General features: G+C 40.8%; 1 protein-coding gene across 2 annotated transcripts in view; it reads right to left on the bottom strand.

Moving 5' to 3' along the window:
• IFT122 (intraflagellar transport 122) overlaps positions 1-18463 on the bottom strand; it is a 32700-nt gene extending 14237 nt beyond the window's left edge. The window contains exons 1-17 of one of the 2 annotated variants that reach the window (XM_068408475.1): positions 18386-18463; positions 17645-17711; positions 16605-16689; positions 15694-15772; positions 14819-14895; positions 14335-14401; positions 13165-13311; positions 11667-11742; positions 10936-11127; positions 10070-10208; positions 9237-9439; positions 8610-8747; positions 7725-7889; positions 6651-6848; positions 4821-4961; positions 3055-3108; positions 833-994 (exon numbers count right to left, since the gene is read on the bottom strand). In XM_068408475.1, coding sequence (XP_068264576.1) covers positions 833-994; positions 3055-3108; positions 4821-4961; positions 6651-6848; positions 7725-7889; positions 8610-8747; positions 9237-9439; positions 10070-10208; positions 10936-11127; positions 11667-11742; positions 13165-13311; positions 14335-14401; positions 14819-14895; positions 15694-15772; positions 16605-16689; positions 17645-17711; positions 18386-18426 — 2031 coding nt within the window. In that variant the 5' untranslated portion in view covers positions 18427-18463. Of the gene's footprint in view, positions 1-832; positions 995-3054; positions 3109-4820; positions 4962-6650; positions 6849-7724; positions 7890-8609; positions 8748-9236; positions 9440-10069; positions 10209-10935; positions 11128-11666; positions 11743-13164; positions 13312-14334; positions 14402-14818; positions 14896-15693; positions 15773-16604; positions 16690-17644; positions 17712-17823; positions 17905-18385 lie in introns of those variants that run through there. The other variant, XM_068408474.1, reaches the window with a different exon arrangement.
• Positions 18464-18542: the final 79 nt, after the last annotated feature.

The following is an 18542-nucleotide window of genomic DNA, read 5'->3' as shown; positions in this document are numbered from 1 at the left end:
ATGCTAGAACAGTTTATATGCATGTCATGGTAAAGTCTTTGTCCTGTATTGGGCAGAGTAAGGCTCTGATGAGTGATGAATGAGACTAAACAGTGATGCATTCTCAGGGATTTTGATAAGAAAACACCACTTAAAAGCCAAGTAATGTTTTCTTATCAACATAGAAAAATATCACTTTTTAAAACCGTACTCCATTTATTTCTACACTGAAACAGTTCTTAAAAAAGCAAGACATTGAATCTTTGGAAGAAAATTCTCTAGTAAACAAAAATATACTAGGTTAGTATATTATACACTTTATAAAATACATTAATATATAACTAACATACCTATTTAAGTTCAAACTTGGAAAGAAAAATATTTTTATTATAATACTGAAGTGAATTAAATGCACAGTGCACTCACCCCCACTTTGCATGTGTACTACCTTATTATCTTTGGAAGACAAAAAAATAAAAAGGGACGCTTGAGCGAGATAATGGGGAAGAAACAGTCATAAAAATTAGATTTTTAGTTTCTTAAAATAAGGAAATTTACTGTGGATAATACTATATAATCACAATGAAAGAGTCACCTTTGGTAGTGTCCAACAAAAAGACCACTGAAAAGTCAGGAATTCCACAGACACACGTGAGACTACCAGACACAATCTGCTACCTCAGCAGCCGTTCTTCCCCTCATGAGCCAAACAAACTTCAACCAATTCACTGAGAAAATAAAGTTGCAATTCAAAGCCTGCACTTTTTCCAAGCGTTTTGTAGGACCATACCTTGAAAACAGCTACAGGCACATTAATATTTCTGCATGTCAATACTCCGTTGCAAACCATTACCTTTGCACAGTCAAACATGCGTAGATCAGAGTACATATCGAGAGCCAGGTTTTCATGCCCACTCTTCTTGTACAGCTTCGCTGCCTCATGGAATTTTCCCTGGTAGGCATAAACATCTGCTAGGAACAGCTCATTGTTGCTCTCTCCGTGCTTCTTTCTCTCCTGGAAAAAAAAAAATCCAGAGAGAGATGTAGCAAATGTTCTAGATGATCAGGACCTAGGTGAGAAATAGCCACTGAAGAATTAGATTTTCAGGCTTAGATTTTAACTGTTAATAAAAACCTGTAGCAGGATATGATAATTATCCCTCTCCTACATTTCTGGTGAATTTATAATTAAAGGATTAAATCCCTTCTTAATTAAAATTAGGAAGAGCAAAATTAAATGTCACTGTACAAACCAAAGTGATGAAAAATCGCTTCTCTTGATTTCACACAGGAAAATGAACACACGCTATCATTTTGCTATGCTATTTTAAAAAAGGCTTATGATGGGCTCCTTATTTTCTCCTGTAGAAACTCAGTAGCATATAATTTGGCTAAATTAACAATATGTGCGGGTGGGATGACAAACATGAAAATAATTGCTAGCAATAAGCAGACTCAAAAAGTGTGTTAACCCGCCTCTGAACAAACAGCAGTGTCACCACCGCTGTCCCCACATGCCAGAGCTCCTGCTGCCACACGTGTGCACAAACACACGTGCGTGTGTGTTTTAATGTGTCTGTCTTATCTTACATCTTGGAAACACATTGCTATCCTGCATTGGATAGAATTATTACTTCTATTAGCCCACCTCATATGGAAATATATAGATGTGAATTGAATTTAAAGAAAACTGCACAGAAGGGGGAAAAGCATTCCACAAGCACACCGATTCAGTTCTCTGCTGCCAAAGGAGACTGAGCCATCACTCCTTCTGGTCACACCTACTGACTGGGCTGATACTGGGCTAGTGTTGAAAGTTCCCTTTAAAAACTTGGTTAAAAGAATAATGAGAGGAACTGTTACACCATTTTTTAAAGGCTTCACAGAACCTTGCCAGATATAGAGATCTGGCAGCTATGTTTCCTGCTGTCATCAATTAGAAAAAAAATGTGTCATTACTGAGAGAAAACCATCAAATTAATGGAACATGTGTGCTTAGTTACACCCTTACAAGCCTCAAAAGGAATCCGATACACCACAAGCAAGAGTAAGCAATGATGCAGAACTCTCACTTCAGAAGGAGCATTTTCAAGATGCCTATTGACAATGGGAATCCTTCTCATTAAACAGAATATGACATGACAATTCCAGAATATCCTCAATAGATGCAGATCTGGAGAAGCATATGTGGAAAAGAAAGGTTAGTAGTGGTGAGAGAATGCTCTCATCTGCCTATCCACCCCTTAAAAGCAACAAAAAAAAAAGGGGCTCCTAACATAGAACTTTGTCCCATGTCAGACACCAAGAAAAGTTAACTGCAACCAACTGGTGTTTTGACAGAACCAGGACAGCTCTGCAGAAAGGGAAGACAAGGAATGTATTCTTCCAGAGAAGGTGTAAATCTAATTAGTGCGAGAAAGAGGAACTCCCTTTGTGCCATCTCAACCCTGATCTTTAAACTAAGCATTATCATGCAGTCTTTGTAGAAGGACAAGGGTGATACCATGTCTTTTAACGTGCTCGTGACAGACAGGTATTGTCTAGTGAAATTCTATCAAGAAGTGTGAAAAGAATAAGAACTGTGATTAGAGCACAGTATGGAAGTAAGGAATCCCAAATTCCATTTCCAGTTGTCACAGACTTGTCATGAGACCTTGAGTTTGTCATTTTATTTCTCTGGGCCTGTTCCTGGCTCTGCAAAGAGGAGATAATAGTAATTACCTACCTCCAGGGGGTATGGAAAAGCTTAATTAACTCATGTTTATGAAGTATTCTGTACTAAGCTCTGTTAGCACAGCAGTATTCTACCGATTTGTAATTGAATACTGAACACTTTTCCAGTTTTTCTGAAGAGTTTCAGAAGTTCTCGTCATCCCACACACCCATTTTTTTTCCACGAAGTTTCAGTCATACGACTAGGATTTGAGTCACCTCTGCTCATCAGGATTTTTCACTCTAAACACATCTCCAACAGTCAGAAGCACTATCTGAACAAGAGTCCCTCCAAAACAGAAAGTACTGATTTGGGCATAGCACTAAGTGTGAGGAAATACACTGTCTTTAACACTCTCTTACCTCTATGCTGCTGATCAATTCTAAATACCTAAGGTCTCGCACCCTGGTAAACGCCTATTGAAAAGAAACAAAGAATAAAAGGAATTAATTTGACAATCCAGAAAAAAAAAAAATCAACAGAATATTATTATGCATAAATCAAGCTGTCTTCACGCAAAGAGGACAGACAGAAACATGCTGGGGGCTGTGTTTGCCTAGTCCCTAACCTGATGGGCTCTGACTGCAACTGGGGCCTCCGGGGCATTACAGTAAGACACGGGTACAATCCGAGCAGCTTATCGCTGAAAATAAACAGCAAAGGCACAGACTAGCAGGCATACGTATGTCAGTCCCCCAGGAATAACAAAATGCCATCTAAAACGTTACATGCTTCTATTCTGGCTGTTTTACAGGTTTTCCATTTTGATGTGAGGCATAATGCAGACAAGGAAATTTAAGGGAACTATTACAAGGTAGAACATATAATTGATCGTACTGCCAAAGCACACTGCATATGCTCATAGTTTTTATACCACTCTGAAAATTCAGCATGGAAGTAGCTCAGGGAGAAGAAAGAAAGTAAGAAGACGATAAGATAGAAGTACTGCAAGACACTCTAATATCTTTTGCAAATGGAGATAAATGTGCAACCCAATGTCTCAAGTGGCAGAGTCACGTGCGAGTTACAGCAGCTTGGCACTTCTTCACATACATCAAAAAATAGAAATTTAACTCTTTAGACCACACGTTCAAGACTTCTAACCAAACTAATGCTTAAGAGGGCATAGAATATTCTGCTTACACCAGATCGGACTAGGAACTACGAGAGCCTTTAATGTCAAGAAGCTGCTTTTGTTCAAATTAATCCGCTCTAATTCTAAGAGGGCACTACTTTAAAATTCCAAGGAGGCACTGAAAACTTCTCTTTAAGAATATCTATTTGCATAAAGCCATCTATGAAACTGGAATTATTCTGATGCCTCCACTTAAGAAAAGAACAAAAATAAAGCATTTCATTTCCTTTTAAAAATAATCTGTTATTAAAAGATGCCTATCACTACCGGCCATTCCCTGCCTATTTTTAGAATGCTTTGTCTTTCATACAATATTCATGACATTGAACTCAGTTCACCCTCTCTTATTTGAGAAAAGGTGGTGAAAGAAAACAGGGAAGTATTTAATGCTGGATAAAACTCTCTTCTTCAGTATAGGCCCATTTACAGCCCACTCCCAAAACCACAACATTCCAAATAGAACCTCAGTTCAGACGTGGAGGTCTCATATTGTTATTTACACACTAATGCTCTTTGAAGGCAATGGTGAGGGGATGTCTGTCATTTTAGTGATTTTCTATCAAACGCTCCGGGACAGAAGGGCGAGGCGCTGGCCAGGGCAGGAGCCGGCTGGGCCATTCTTTGCTGCCACCCGGTGGCCACCAGCACGGCTCAGCCCCTGCCCACTTCTATTTCCCTCACCTTCATTAACGCATTTTACAGCAGATGAAAGAAACCATTTTCTTGGCGTTTAACACTGATTTAGAACATGGCATTTATCTAGAGACATAAATTTGATTTCAGTTTAAAACCTCATCTCAAGATCCTGAGATATAACAAAACATTTTCTTTGGTACGTGGAGTCACATATATACACTACAGACAAGCAAGGCAGTAACCCAGGAACACCGCTTTGTATTCCAGCCATAAAATCTGCATTACACACACACAATATATATATTAAAAAAATACATAAAAGAGGCTTTCTGCTAAATAAGTAAAAAACTGCTTTACCTTTTTGGCAGTTTCAAACTCCATCCCCTCTAAGGCTTCCATGGCCAGTTCTCTCCAGTCAGCATCGGTTACTCCTAAACACGCTATTTGATAGGCTTCTTTAAACATTTTTCGTTCCAGATATTGATACATGGGTGCAGACTGAGGATTTCCATTGAAAAACATGTATTAGAAAGCATAATACTGAGATTTATTAGTGAAATTCTCTATGTACATTCAGAAAAAAAAATATATTCCAATCACAACCATTACAAGCTCCACAGGGACAAATGTGTGTTTTTCATATAATAGACAGAACAACATTCTGGGGTGATTATTATTGTATCTTTAGACAAGCTGGGTTAATTATATTCCAAACTCATCCATCTTGAAATCTTCAGTTCACAGAATCACAGAATCAACCAGGTTGGAAGAGACCTCTGGGATCATTGAATCCAACCGTCCACCGAGTTCCTTGTATATCAGGAAGTAGTTAAGAATGTGAATTCTCCTGAGCATTGTACATCCTAAATATTATGTACAATAAGTTTTTTTTTTTTTGTAATACTATGGAAGCAGCACAGAGGAGGGGGTAGTTGCATGAAAAGCATGAAAAGTGGCACAACAGCCTGGTGTGAAACATCCCTGGAAATATTCAGACACAACGGAAGAGGCACCATGAGGAAGGACCCCTTCTCTGCCAACCCTGATGACAAAGCTGTGCTACCAAGACTGCGACTATTAAGCCCAAAAGACACTGACCTCCAGGACCTGCCCTAAAAGGGACTTGGAGAAGCTGTCAGCTGCAGGCTGACACAGACAGGCTCAGGATCTGCAGCTACAGCTCGAACCCGATGAACACACAGGGACACTGCAGCTAGATTACCTCTAACCCTGGGTTTGCAACCAAAGACAGTCTGCAGATTGATTTCGATGTTATTTTTATCATTTTTTCTGAAAATTGTGTACTTTTTGGTACTCTCTCCCTCCAAAAGCATAGCTTTGAAAAAGCTGACTCTCTGATACTTCACAATAACTTTCTGGCATATTGGTGCCTACAGCGTGCCCAAGCCAGAGTGTACTAGGCCTGGTCGACCCCGTGGCTGTCAACCACGCAGGACAACCCAGAGCCTAATTAAGGATCTGCATAATGCCTCAGAGGAACCGACAGGGGCCTGGCACACAGGTATCCATTAGTTAATAAAAGCACGTGGCACTTTTGCCTTCTTCATTGACTCTCACTTTCAAATCCTGCCCACACTTGGGTGCATAAGTCAGAATCTTTTTTTTTTTCCCTTTTCCTTTTTTTGTTTTGTTTCTTGGACTGTTTTGAACTCTTCCTTTGCTTCCCATAACGCAGAAAATAGCACTTTGTGGAAGGCAATCCCTAAATTTAGAGTATAAAGACTACACATGTACTATACATTCAGACTAAAATACACAGCTTAAATAATGCCTAAAGACATCTAGATGGAGCAACAATAAGACAGTATTTGATGTATTCATAAGGAAAATGAAATTACAACTTGAGAAAAGGTACGTAGATAAGACTACAGTAAAAAATACAGCAAGAGGTAACACCTGCACCATATCTTCATCTTTGCTTTTAGATTACGTGCATTTGCAAGTAGAAAGGGAGAATTAGAAACAACAATCAACAACAGCAGAAAGGAAGTTAGCTTAATTAATGCCAAAGAAAGAAAAATAAAATAGATCATGCAGTACAACTTAACAATGCAGAAAGTGTGAACTGCAATCATTTTGGTAATGGAATGCGAGTAAATCTCAGAAAAGCTTCTTCACGTCTTAAACCTTGATGTTTATGAAACTTAAATGAGATTAAAGGATTACCTGCGGGACTTCAACAGCTGACATAGAAAAAACATGAAGACAGAAGATCTTGGAGCCGTTATAACCCACAACAAAGCCTTGAAGCTTTTGCTGATGGACAGGGAAGTTACTAGCCTTGATATTGAGGTAACCCCCTCCAGAAAAGCAAAGCATATCCTCACACTGTGTATTCCAAGCCACACTATTAGCATTGGGTTCCTAATGAGCAAAATAACCGATAATTACAACAGATGCAATCTCATCATCTTCCCTAAGAAATATGCATCCTTCAGCTAGAACGTTTGACCTATTACAGCCTGGGTATATACACACACACACACACACACTACTTATTCACGTTTGTAATATTCTAAAGCCTAGTATATTCCTGAACAGATTTACAGGGACATATTTTACATATTAATAAACAGCTGTAATTGTCTTTCCTTTGTTTCATATTTACTAACAATCTATACTATCAAACTGTAGAACACAGTATAAAATTCCACAATAATACACTGTTACTTAGCTAGCACATTTAATTGATCATTTTTCTGCCCGTTACAAAAAGCAAATTACAGACTCTATCTCTGCAGCACTTCATATTTTCTATCCAGTGTTCTCTGAAAATGTTTCATCAACATTAATGAGTGAACCCTTAGAGTGACTGCTAAACTGCCAATGAAGAGAGAGTTATTATTCATTTTATAGCCTGGGAATACACGACGAACAGAGAAGTTTAGGCTTTAATTCTGTTCGTACCAATGATAAAGCCAAAACGCTCATTAACTATAATGCTTCAAAGGGAATCAGGACAGAGCTCTAAATCAAACTGAAAAGGTCACATGTTTAAGTGCTCTTTATTCAGCTGTTGCTCACATGTATCTCCTGTCTCCCAGTTCCTGGTCTACCATCTCTAAAAGGGTAGTTTCCATAGAGAAATAGATCACAGCTCAATCCTATGAAATGTGATTAATGGCTTAAATGACAGTTATAAATTTCTGTACAGCAACACTTCTGGTATGTTCTGTGCTCCAAAGCATGTCCCGTCGTTCCCCGCCGTGATTTTTTTTTTTCAAAGACTTTGAATTTTACCTGAAACAACAACTCTTTGGTATGAATATCATACACTAGACAGGTATCATTTTCATCAACCACTGCCAGCTTGTTTCGGGATGCACTCATATCCAGACAGCGCACCGCTGTGGACTGCTTCAACAGGACGATTGCGAAGGCATTATCGACAAATATCTTCAGAATCTAGACACATTTGAAACCAAAGTCAGTCCACCCATTTTTGTTCCTAAAACTAGAAACAGCATGGCAGGTACAAACTTTAATGCTGTTCAAAGCATGCAATTTTTTTCAGAGAGAAACTGTGCATTAAAATTAAGGAAATGCTTTCAGTTTGAGGTATCTTGAAAAGACTTGTTTCCACAACATACTCTAGGTTGCAAGCCTACACAAACCAATAATATACTATACATCCTGGGTTTTTTAATGCTCCACTAATTAAACAATTACATTACTATAATACTACAGGAATATCTAGCATACATACAGAAGACAGAAAGGATCTCAGCTTTCTCTTCCTGTTCTCTCGCCTGCTAACTGGTTGTGAAATAAACAGCAATTTCACCTCTACAACATCCACACCTTCACAAGTGGTCATCAGAAGTGTACACACACACCCCCTAACCCACACTAAGGACAGACGTTCTCTCAGTTCACCAAGAACTCCATTTTTGTCAGTTGTTCCTAACAACTTATGGACTTTAGACGAAGTTAAACATGTTTGTGTGAATTTTACACCCAGAGAATGTGAAAGATAGAAGTAATTAGGTTTTAATCACAAGATGAGACTCTGTCAAATAAAATTCTAGGTTGTAAATGAACATGCTGCTCCTAAATTCTCCCCCTAAGAGCATAAACCAGATTTTATTTGCAGCAAAAAGACACGCACGAGACATTATGTGTTACCTGACCGTTCTTTAGACCAACTAAGAGGCCTTCTCTTCCTGGAGGCCCTCCAATCACTTTAATATAACGAATAAGAGATTCCATCAGCCATTCTCGTTCTTTAATGCCACTAAATGAGAGGCACTGTAATCGTTTCTCCTAAAGACACAATAACATATAAAATGCTGCATGGAGGCAAAGATAAAACCACTGTGTCGTTGATGTGCTGTGTTTATACCTACACTAGCACGTGTGCCTACTTTTACACACAAAAATCATAAAGTCAAATGGCCAGTTTAACAGGGTGAATTATTTAAGGTTTTCCAATGCTATGAACAAACAAACAAAACCAAAACCCTCCCACCTTCTTCTAGGAGTTCACCCCCACCCAAAAGCTCCCCTGGATTATGCACTGATTTATCAAATTCACTACAGATGCTGTTGCACTGAAACAGGGCCACCTGCAGCACGCCACAGCCACTGCTTCCAAGTCTGTCAGCGCTGCGTGTGACAACAGCACGACGCATCGGTACCCTGGGGAAAAACTGCAACAGAGGATACAGGACAATCTTTTCCTATCGCCCCTTTGGACACCTATCTTAAAGTCTGAACGCGCCCCAAAACTGCTCTGGATTTTAAGGCACGTACCTGGCATAAAATAATGTGATTTGAACATACAACAAGCAGGTTGCATTCAAATTTTTTTACTATCTTTTCCTTCACCCGATAATACATATCCGAAGAATCATCCGAGTATAACTCGTAAATCAAGATTTTCTCTGGCATCTGGATTGCTAGTCTGTTTTTGTAGATGGCAATTTTCTTTACAAGCTCTCTGCCTTTTATTCTAACTAGAGAGAAAAAACACAAAAACAATATAGTATAGGCTGACACGGAAGTAACGGACACAGAAATCAGAAAACTTACTAATACATTAAAATTGAATCTTTCTAAAGCACCTCTAAAATTAAAAGCAGATTCCTGCTCGGGTACGTTGGTTATTCTGCATCTATGTAATCTACTCTTCCCATCACAATTTATCACCCTCCATTATTTGTCAACAGCACATTCTGGAGCAATACTTTGATTCCCTGCCAGAAAAAGCCAGTGGATACGAAGAAAAAAAATCAGCACAAACCCTTGAGGCTGCAAGTAAGGGGGGGAAAAAAAGAGCTAAATATGATATACAGTATTTTTATCTCATTCGCAGAGATTAAAACCTTATCTTAAAAGCCTCTGCCCCTCCCAGTGTCCTTTCAAATCCCCACATCTTTCATTAAGCTTGTCAGCGCTGATCCTCCATAATCCAAGTTTGCACTCTCATCCTGCAAACAGCACTCCTCAGTTGTACTGTCAAAGTGACAACAATCTGTCTGGTACATGCAGCATGTATTCCAAGCGTTGTGATGGATATTAATTAAAAAAACAAAACAAAACAGAATGAGAGTGAAGCTTTGGCCTGACTGCAAGTGTGAAATTACCTTTTTGTTCGGTGATGAGGTGTTGGACAATCACATCAGTCATGCTGTCTCTGTAAGCATAGCGATCTTTATAAAGGCCGTGAACAGTGCTGAAAATCAACTGATAAAAGGATATTGTTCCATCTTGGCAGCCAACTGCCTGAACACAGGAAGAAAATAATTTTAGTTAATTGATACATGCAGGTGAGAACTGGCAAAGTGTGCAGTGTTTATATGAACATTATCTGCCTTTCCCTGCATAACGAATAGGTTGATACCAATTACAGCCTACTTGTACTTAACAGTGGTGAAAGTGCAATGCAAAATGAGGACTGATCCCATCACAGATCATGTAGACCACCATGTTGGGTGGGTGAGGTTTGGTTTGGTTTTGTTGTTGGGTTTTTTTGGGGAGTAGTGTTCATTTGTTTTTAAATTCCCTCTGTATTTCTTCACATTTGTACAATGACACACAGTGCAGCATTTATGGCTAACAGTTGCCCTGTAGGCATTTTCCACAAGGTGTAACGCTAGAAACTCAAACAGATCTGAAAATTTTCTTCCCATCATGGAATTAGATTTGGTCAACCTAGAAGTCATTAGCTGCCATTTTTCTTCTTTTCCCTCCTCTTTTTTAATCAAAATACAGCAAGTGCCTTACCATCTGAAAACAGGCGTTACGCTCATTTACAGCCTTCTTGCAGCCCAAGTTTTACTTCTGCAGGATATTTTTAATTTCAGTGGTAGTTCTAGGACCTCACTAGACACTGCTTAGGTTCTGCTGCCTCAATAAGAATGTCTAGATTAAGCAACTGAGTTTGAAATGTATGGTCCTACCTTATATGACAAACTATCTGTGAAAATGTCAGAGAAATGTTCCTACTCACCACATAGTTGGAGTCTGGTTTAGCTTTGCATGTCCACACCCAACTGCTTTGCTCTCCTATGGTACCCAGACGCACGCCATCCTTCGTGAAGAGGGAAACTTGTTTATCTGAACCTCCCAGTAAAATATACTCTCCTTTAGTAAAATAGCTAACACAGCAAGGATCAAAATTGAGCATTCTGTCCTTCCCAATCTAAAAGGGAAAATAAAAAAAAACCCACCACATTAACAAAAGGATCATTTCATGTTTTCCCAAGGCAACAAGAGCCGTCACTGATGCCATTCTTCTCATCTCTCCAACCATGCACAACTTTTCAATACCCCAGAACCACTGGCTATATTAAGATTCCCAAAGGCAGTTCTAAAAAGACATTCAAGAATCCCTCCAGTCCCAAACCAGTCTACTCAGAATGCAAGCAACTCACAAAACCCTCTTTAACTGGTTGAAAAAAATACATACATGTCCTCTACAGACCAGTAAACCATATCACAAAACCCAAAGTTGTAAGGGCTTTAATACAAAAATTGTAAGACAGCAGCTGAGTTGCCATGGGAGAAACAAGAGCTGAAGGAAAAGATGGTTAAAAAAAAAGCAAAACTCATCAAAGGCTGGGAAAACAGAAAACATTTAATGTAGCTAATAAAGCACCAGTCTGCAAACACTCTGAATATAGGACACAAAACAGAATCAGAAATGATCTGTCACTCTTGAATGCACTTTCTAAAACATACCTGTTTGCCACTAAGCTGGTAAAAGGAAAGCTTCTGACCCCAGTCTGCCACAGCTAAAATATCATTGCGTTCATTTCTAAGAAAAAACAAACAAAGTAGTAATTCTACAGTGATTCACTAATAAATTTCTCAGAGCAACAGAACCAAGTAATAGGATAGCAGAATATACTTCATATTACTCTTTAAAAAACCACAAACCGAAAGGACAGCAGATACATCTTGCCATTTAGAACTGAGGAAGACAGCTGGGGGGCACAAAAGAAAAATGAGCCTCCTTTACAGGAACAACTGCAAAGCTTGATGTATCACTTCGCACACGGCTATACAAGCGTGGGTACAGTGAAGCTAATGGTCCCTTACACAGATGAAGCACCTGGGCCCGGGTTCTGATCTTAGCCACAGCAGTACAAAGCCACCACACCACCAAAGAGAATACAGCTGAGCAAGAGTGAACAACAATTATCAGTGTGAGGCAGGGGCAGGGGAAAAAAGTTGTTCTTGTGAGACAAGCAGCAGCCCGAGGAAAGGCTTCAGGTCTCAGATTGTTACTCTGACATGACCTGTTCAGCCTGGAGAAAAACATGAGAGTCACCTTCTCCACAGCTTCGTGCCTAGGAAGAAGGGAGATGGTAATCTGAACATTCTGCTGCAAATAATGCCTCCAGCCATAAACGGAACAAAAATGAAACAGACAAATAAAAGGCAAAGCAACTGTTTAGTAAGCACCCTCCCTCTGCTCAATGCATGATGCATGCACCTGTGGGGAAAAGCACCCTGCTATTGCACACTTAAGAACTACCTTATAATGTACCCATACTAGCAGAATAAATTAAGACCACACAGGCAACTGTTAATGTAGAATTTCCTAATTTTTGAATGTCTGACTTTGTACCCTGCACAATACTCTCTGCCCCTGGTCCTTTTGTAAATTACTGTTCTAGATCATATAGATACATGTGTTCCTTTGAAGTTTCACTCACAAGTTGAAATCCATAGAGGTCTCTTCTTCCTCGTGGTCTTCTCCCTCTGTCTCACTACACTGCCTACTGCCATTCCTGGATTCCAGTATGGGTATCTCCTCTAAACAGCTGGGAACTGACTCATCCTCTTGTTCATCTGCTCTACGCCAAAAGTTCTCCCACCGACTGCAATAGCAATTGTTTATTCACATATTTGGGACACTATTCCCTCTGAACTGAGGAGAAAAAACAGCTCCCCTCTCTCTCCCCCAATCCAAACAGACTCCCACTCCCCACCCCCCCCAAAACACCCCAACCACAAACACAAGACATGTTTCTTGAGATCTAAGTAGAACTGTTTCCCAGTTTCTCCAGTTAAGGACTGGCAGCAAAGCCAAAACCCCAATACTTAATCACTTAAAATGTAACGTACATGGTATTAATCTGTTTCAGCAGGGATAAAAGTCAAGCCTTTCTGCAATCAATAAGCCAAGGATTATCTATCCAGCATGAAAAAAAGGAAGGATGAAATTATTTACCTGGATGGATTCCAACAAATTGACCATATTGGAGAGGAAGCACCCCCTGGACGCTCTATTTTAACTTTCTCGTCACCATTTTTGTTCCTTATGCTGACAATGCCGTTGAACATCCCCAAAGCAAGGTACTGGCCATCGTTTGTCCAGCTGATAAAACACACACATACTGAAGAGCAAACTACTAAAAACAAGCAGCAGGAAGGTAGGATGGTACAGGATACCCAAACAGGGACGATAGATTGAAATATACTTCTAAGAGGGAGCTCTGGGAGGTAGCCAGTAATCCTACAGTTTGTTTATGCATCTAAATCCACATTTATGGCAACAGCATGCACTACAGCAAGAACATTTTATAACATATACGCAGAAATAAAAAAATGTAGACATAAAAAAAAAATTAAAGCTATCATCTGCTTGCAGTACTTCTAACATGTGCTAAGTAACAGATACATTTTTGGGGATGACAGTGTTGGCAGCAGATCAGACTGTTTTAAAAGCCACATTTAGAACACTGATCAGACAAAACTGCATGGTGTGGGACAGAGGAGACCTGGTTTCTATTCCTGTCTCTACTGGAGGGAGATGGATGACTTCACACAAATTAATGTACCCTTGCTTCAGGTTCCCCACAACGGTAATACCTCCTTCTGCTGAAAATACCAACACCACAGGAGATGAACAGCTCTACAAACAAAAGGTATTTTCCCTCTAACTTCATTTACTGTTACTGCACACAATGGCTAAACAGAGGGAGAGAGAAGTTAAGACACTTGCTCAAGACCAGAACACCTCTCTGATACTTTCAGAAGAATTCCGTTATAAACAGTACCAAATAAAAGCCAAACCCCTCTGCTATTAAAAAAGAAGGGGGGGAGCTGCGCACTCCGAGAAGACTACACCAGAACAAATAATCTTTGATCAATACTAGCCATATTCCCACTGGAGCATTACAAACGCTGCTCAGGTAGTTAATGATGAGAATGGCAAAGCAGCAGGAAGCACACGATGCTCCTGAACAGCAAGGCGGGACAGCCCGTCTCACACTACCAGGTACTGCCTCTGCAGATGTTGAGCTGTTTCACTGGAACTTCTTTGCTTTAAGCTTGTATATTATTTTGAATTGTTTGTATTGAAACTAACTTAAATGACACGGTAATCCTTCATACTTACCTACAGCACGTAATCTTACTGCTGGTTTTGTTTTTAGAGACTGACTTCTGTTCAGGAGACCACAAGCCTTGATCAAAGCAAACAAAAAGTAAATTACAAGTAAGCATTTACCAGTGTTCGGATGAGAAACTAATATTGTCAGAAAACTCAAGTTGGGACTTCAGAGGGATCAAAGTCTCATCCACTGCTAGAAGGGCATTTAAATACATATTATTTAGCAGTAAGTGGGAAAAAAAAAAATCCATCTCAATAACACAGAGGGTGTCTCTCCAAAAAATCATAGTAACCAAGTAGTACATTTCACCCTGTGGCACCTCACTACGTAGTCCTTTCCAACTGAGTTTAAGTTATTTAAGTAAGCATCTAATGTTCTTAACTTTAGGTAGCTTTGTATCTCATCTTTTCTGGGTATAACTGTACCTATCTGTAGTTAGCTTAGCTATACAACTTTAATAAATGGAAAAGTGAGAGGAAGAAGACATACCAAAATCACTGGAAGAACAGGATGCCAACTGATGAGTAAGAGGATTGTATGAAATGCACTGTATAGAGTCATTATGCCTAGAATGAAGTTACAATCATATTTCAATAAATCATTCTTAAATGCCCCCTTTTCTAACTTTCAGCAAGATAGCTGAAAGGTTTGCCAGACGCCAGAAATAATTTGATCAGTTTATATTACACCAAATTAATCTGCAATTACTGTAAACTAAATCAGTAATAAAGCTTTAAAAAGTGTCTCTAAGTGGCAGAATTCACTGTATTTCATCAAGATTCACTAAAAATGTACATAGATGGTGGTTTGTGAAATATGATTAAAAGTTATATCCAAGTTCTAAAATAAGTATGCTTGTGTGTGCTCCTAGTAGTACACTAGCTTGTGCATACTAACTGGTAATAAATGCACACACACACATTCACAAACAGAATTTGAAGATGTTGCTTAAAATGGATGACATAAAAACAAAGCCAGAAGAAAGATGGAAATATACTGAAAGCACCAAACCTTATCTTTGATTTGGTCTTTGAACCAGAATTATATTAATTTTATTATACAAGATCAGAGTCATATTCTGTTTCATTTTATTTCGATCTGTACAGAGTTCCCCAGTTCTCTGCCAGTCCTCTAAATTCAGAGATTTATCTGGGCTTCCCACCCTGTTTTATGACTTTAATTGCTTTCCTGCCTCATTCAGATACTTCAGCTGTTCTCCTCTTCCCTCTCCTATTACCCACTCACTAGCATTTTCTCTGACCTCAGTCAACCTCCTCCCAAATCTAACGACACGGACTCTGACAGCAGAAGCGCATAATCAAAGCCTGCTTCAGAGAGGCACAGAATTGAAAGGCATCACTTACGTGTATTTCAGAATTCCTTCCAACTTTGAAGTCCAAATTATCACACTTTTATCAGCCGAGCCAGATGCGAAACGTTTGCCTAGGAATTAAATATAATTTAAATCCCCCACATACAAGAATCACTTTCACTCCAAATACTCAAAGAGAGAGCAAGAAGTTCTTGAACTTGACAAGGCTCAAGTAATAAAGGCCTAACACTGCAAGTGTCTTGATGTGACTGCGCTTCTCCAGCCAGGGGAAACTCCAATGACTTGACTTTGTTACTCCCACAGAGAGCACCTCGTTAGAGCCCAGCCACGGAAGCAAGGAGCCAGTCTTTCCAACGCTGTACGTCACAGGCTGGAGATTTATGTTAGCAGTGTCAAGGGAAAGATGGTACTTTTGCACAGGTATCCCCTGTAACTTAAACAGTAATATTTGAGAGTAAGTCCTTTGAGTCCCCACACAGTAAGTCCCCACAGAATGAGAACTGGACACAATGAAAGGACTGGAAGCAGAATAAAGTCTGTAGCAAGCACAGTAACGTGTGGAGGATCAGAAGAGACAGAGGAACTACAGGAATCAAAATCAGCAGCAGGTGGAGTACTAGAAGGAGGGATCTCTGGGGTAAGCCTTCTCCTCACATTACCCCACAAATATAAACTTAACCATCACTGAAGCAGAAGGGGAGGAGAAGTGGGGACTAGAGTTCTTGGATTAACAGGTAGCCTTACATGTAAAAGTACAGTACTTCTGCATGGAGCATTTGCACAGCAGTTCAAACTCTCCATTAAAAACCAAAACCACCAGCACTCACACACATCTTCAAAATACCAGTAAACAACCCTGATTTCTCTATTTAATTGGCAATAAGAAATGGAAGATGTGCCCATTACAAAGCAGACTAACAAAGCCCCCCAAGTGATATTTACCATCTTTAGCATAAGCCACACAGTACACAGTGTCCTTATGTCCTTTCAACGGCTGAATTAAGGTTCCATCAGAAGTATCATATACCTATTTAAATGGGGAAAAAACAAACACACAAAGAAAAAAAACATGCATAAAAATCTTCCAGTGAGGACTAGGATATAAAATTACTGAAGGCCAACAAGATTATAGACCTTCTTTTGTGTTTTTTGTATAGCGTACAGTCCTTGCAAGATGAAACGTTTTGAAGTGTGGAAGCAGCTTTCCTTAACGTAATACTTCTTGGAATGAAAGACAAGTCAGTATTAGAAAATTACATGCACAAAATAAGTTTCCAAACAGCTCATCTGGCCAGCTTGTTTTACTTCTTTCCCTTATTTCCCCCGCATTAGATGTTTAAATATAATAAATTACTGGAAAGGACCATCACTAAATATACCGTTCTGCGAGCACTGAAAATAATAGCCTGTTGTCCTGCAGTTCTGAACTACATCTCCATAATTGTGCCACCCACCCATCCACCCCTGCAGTTTCTACAGCTACCCCGTCTGAAAGCTTTGCAGGAACTGTGAGAAGCGTGGTCCTGAGCTGCTCTGGGTTAGCAGCAGGCAAGCAGACCCAGGGAACTGCAAAAAGTTACAGCTGAAGCTTCTCACAAAGCAGGGACATCAATTTCAGTTTCTTTCCCCTTTTCACAGAGATTTTCATTAAACCTCTAACAACACAGCATTTGTATACCACGCCATTGTGCTAAGGTTGGATGCAGGTTAACGGATTTCAAACCACTGGGTGAGATGCAAGAGGATGAGATGACGCAAGTAACTTAAATCTCATTACTTTTGGAAAGAGAGCTTAAAACTTGGTAAGAAACATTAAAAGGCTTCAGACCACTTCACAGTTAGCCTGCATTAATATGTATGTAGATATGAGGCTGGACTGGTAGAGATAAAAGGATTCTTGTTAGGTTACATTCATAAGTTAATGTGAAAGAAATCATATTCATACAGCTGTTAAATGCAAGAGGAAAAAAAAGTTTCCCTACCAGCAGTCTATTTCCAGCAGCAATTATCAGCTGAGTCCCATCTGGTTTGAATGCAAGATCATAAATACTAAAGAAAAAATAAACAAACAAAAACCCAAGAAAACCCCGTATTAGTAGGCAGAAAATATACTTCCTTTAACATTAAAGATGTCACATAACAAAAGTTGTTAATTGCATACTTCAGAGTATCTGATTCCCGAGAAAATTCCCCCAAAAGAACCCTCATAGGAGGGTTCCCGAGCACCGGCCACCACCAGGCTCCAGGCCTGACACACACGGAGGGGAGCCCTGGGGGAACCCGCAGCGGCCCCGTGCAGGCAGAACCACACGCGTACAGACGCGGCTGCGGGCCCTTGGCTGGGTGTAAAGCGAAAAACGCAAACACACCCCCGGAAAGGTTCTGCGGTACCGGACCAGCGGTACCGGATCAGCGGTACCGGCCAAGGGCCCACAGGAGCCCGGCCGCGCCCGCCCGCGGCTGGCCCGCCAAGGGGCCGCGCACACCCGGCTCCCGCAGCCGCTGCGCCGTGCGGCGGTGGCGGGCAGAGAGCGGGGGGGTGCCCAGCGAGCTGCCCCGGGCCGCCGCCTCCGTGCCCGGCACCGCTCCCCGGGCTGCCCGAGGGCCGGGCCCACCGCCGGGCCGCACCGCGGCTCCTCCACGGCACGAGCCGCGCGGGATGAGGGGGCGCGCCCCCAGCCGCCTCACTGCGGGGCGGGCCGGCTCTCCGCAAGGCCGCTCACCACTGCTCGGCCCTGTCGCGCCAGGTGAGCGCGGCCCGCATCCCCCGGCCGGGCCCCGCGCGGCCCCGCAGCCCGCCCCGCCGCCAGCGCTTGTTTACACCCGCCGCGCCGGCGCCACGGGCAACGCGCATGCGCGCGGGGGGCCGCCGGCCCGCCG

Source organism: Nyctibius grandis, chromosome 10, assembly GCF_013368605.1.
Source record: "Nyctibius grandis isolate bNycGra1 chromosome 10, bNycGra1.pri, whole genome shotgun sequence".
Taxonomy (NCBI): domain Eukaryota; kingdom Metazoa; phylum Chordata; class Aves; order Nyctibiiformes; family Nyctibiidae; genus Nyctibius; species Nyctibius grandis.
Note: the sequence above shows the minus strand (reverse complement) of the source record. Positions and strands in the feature narration are given on the sequence as shown.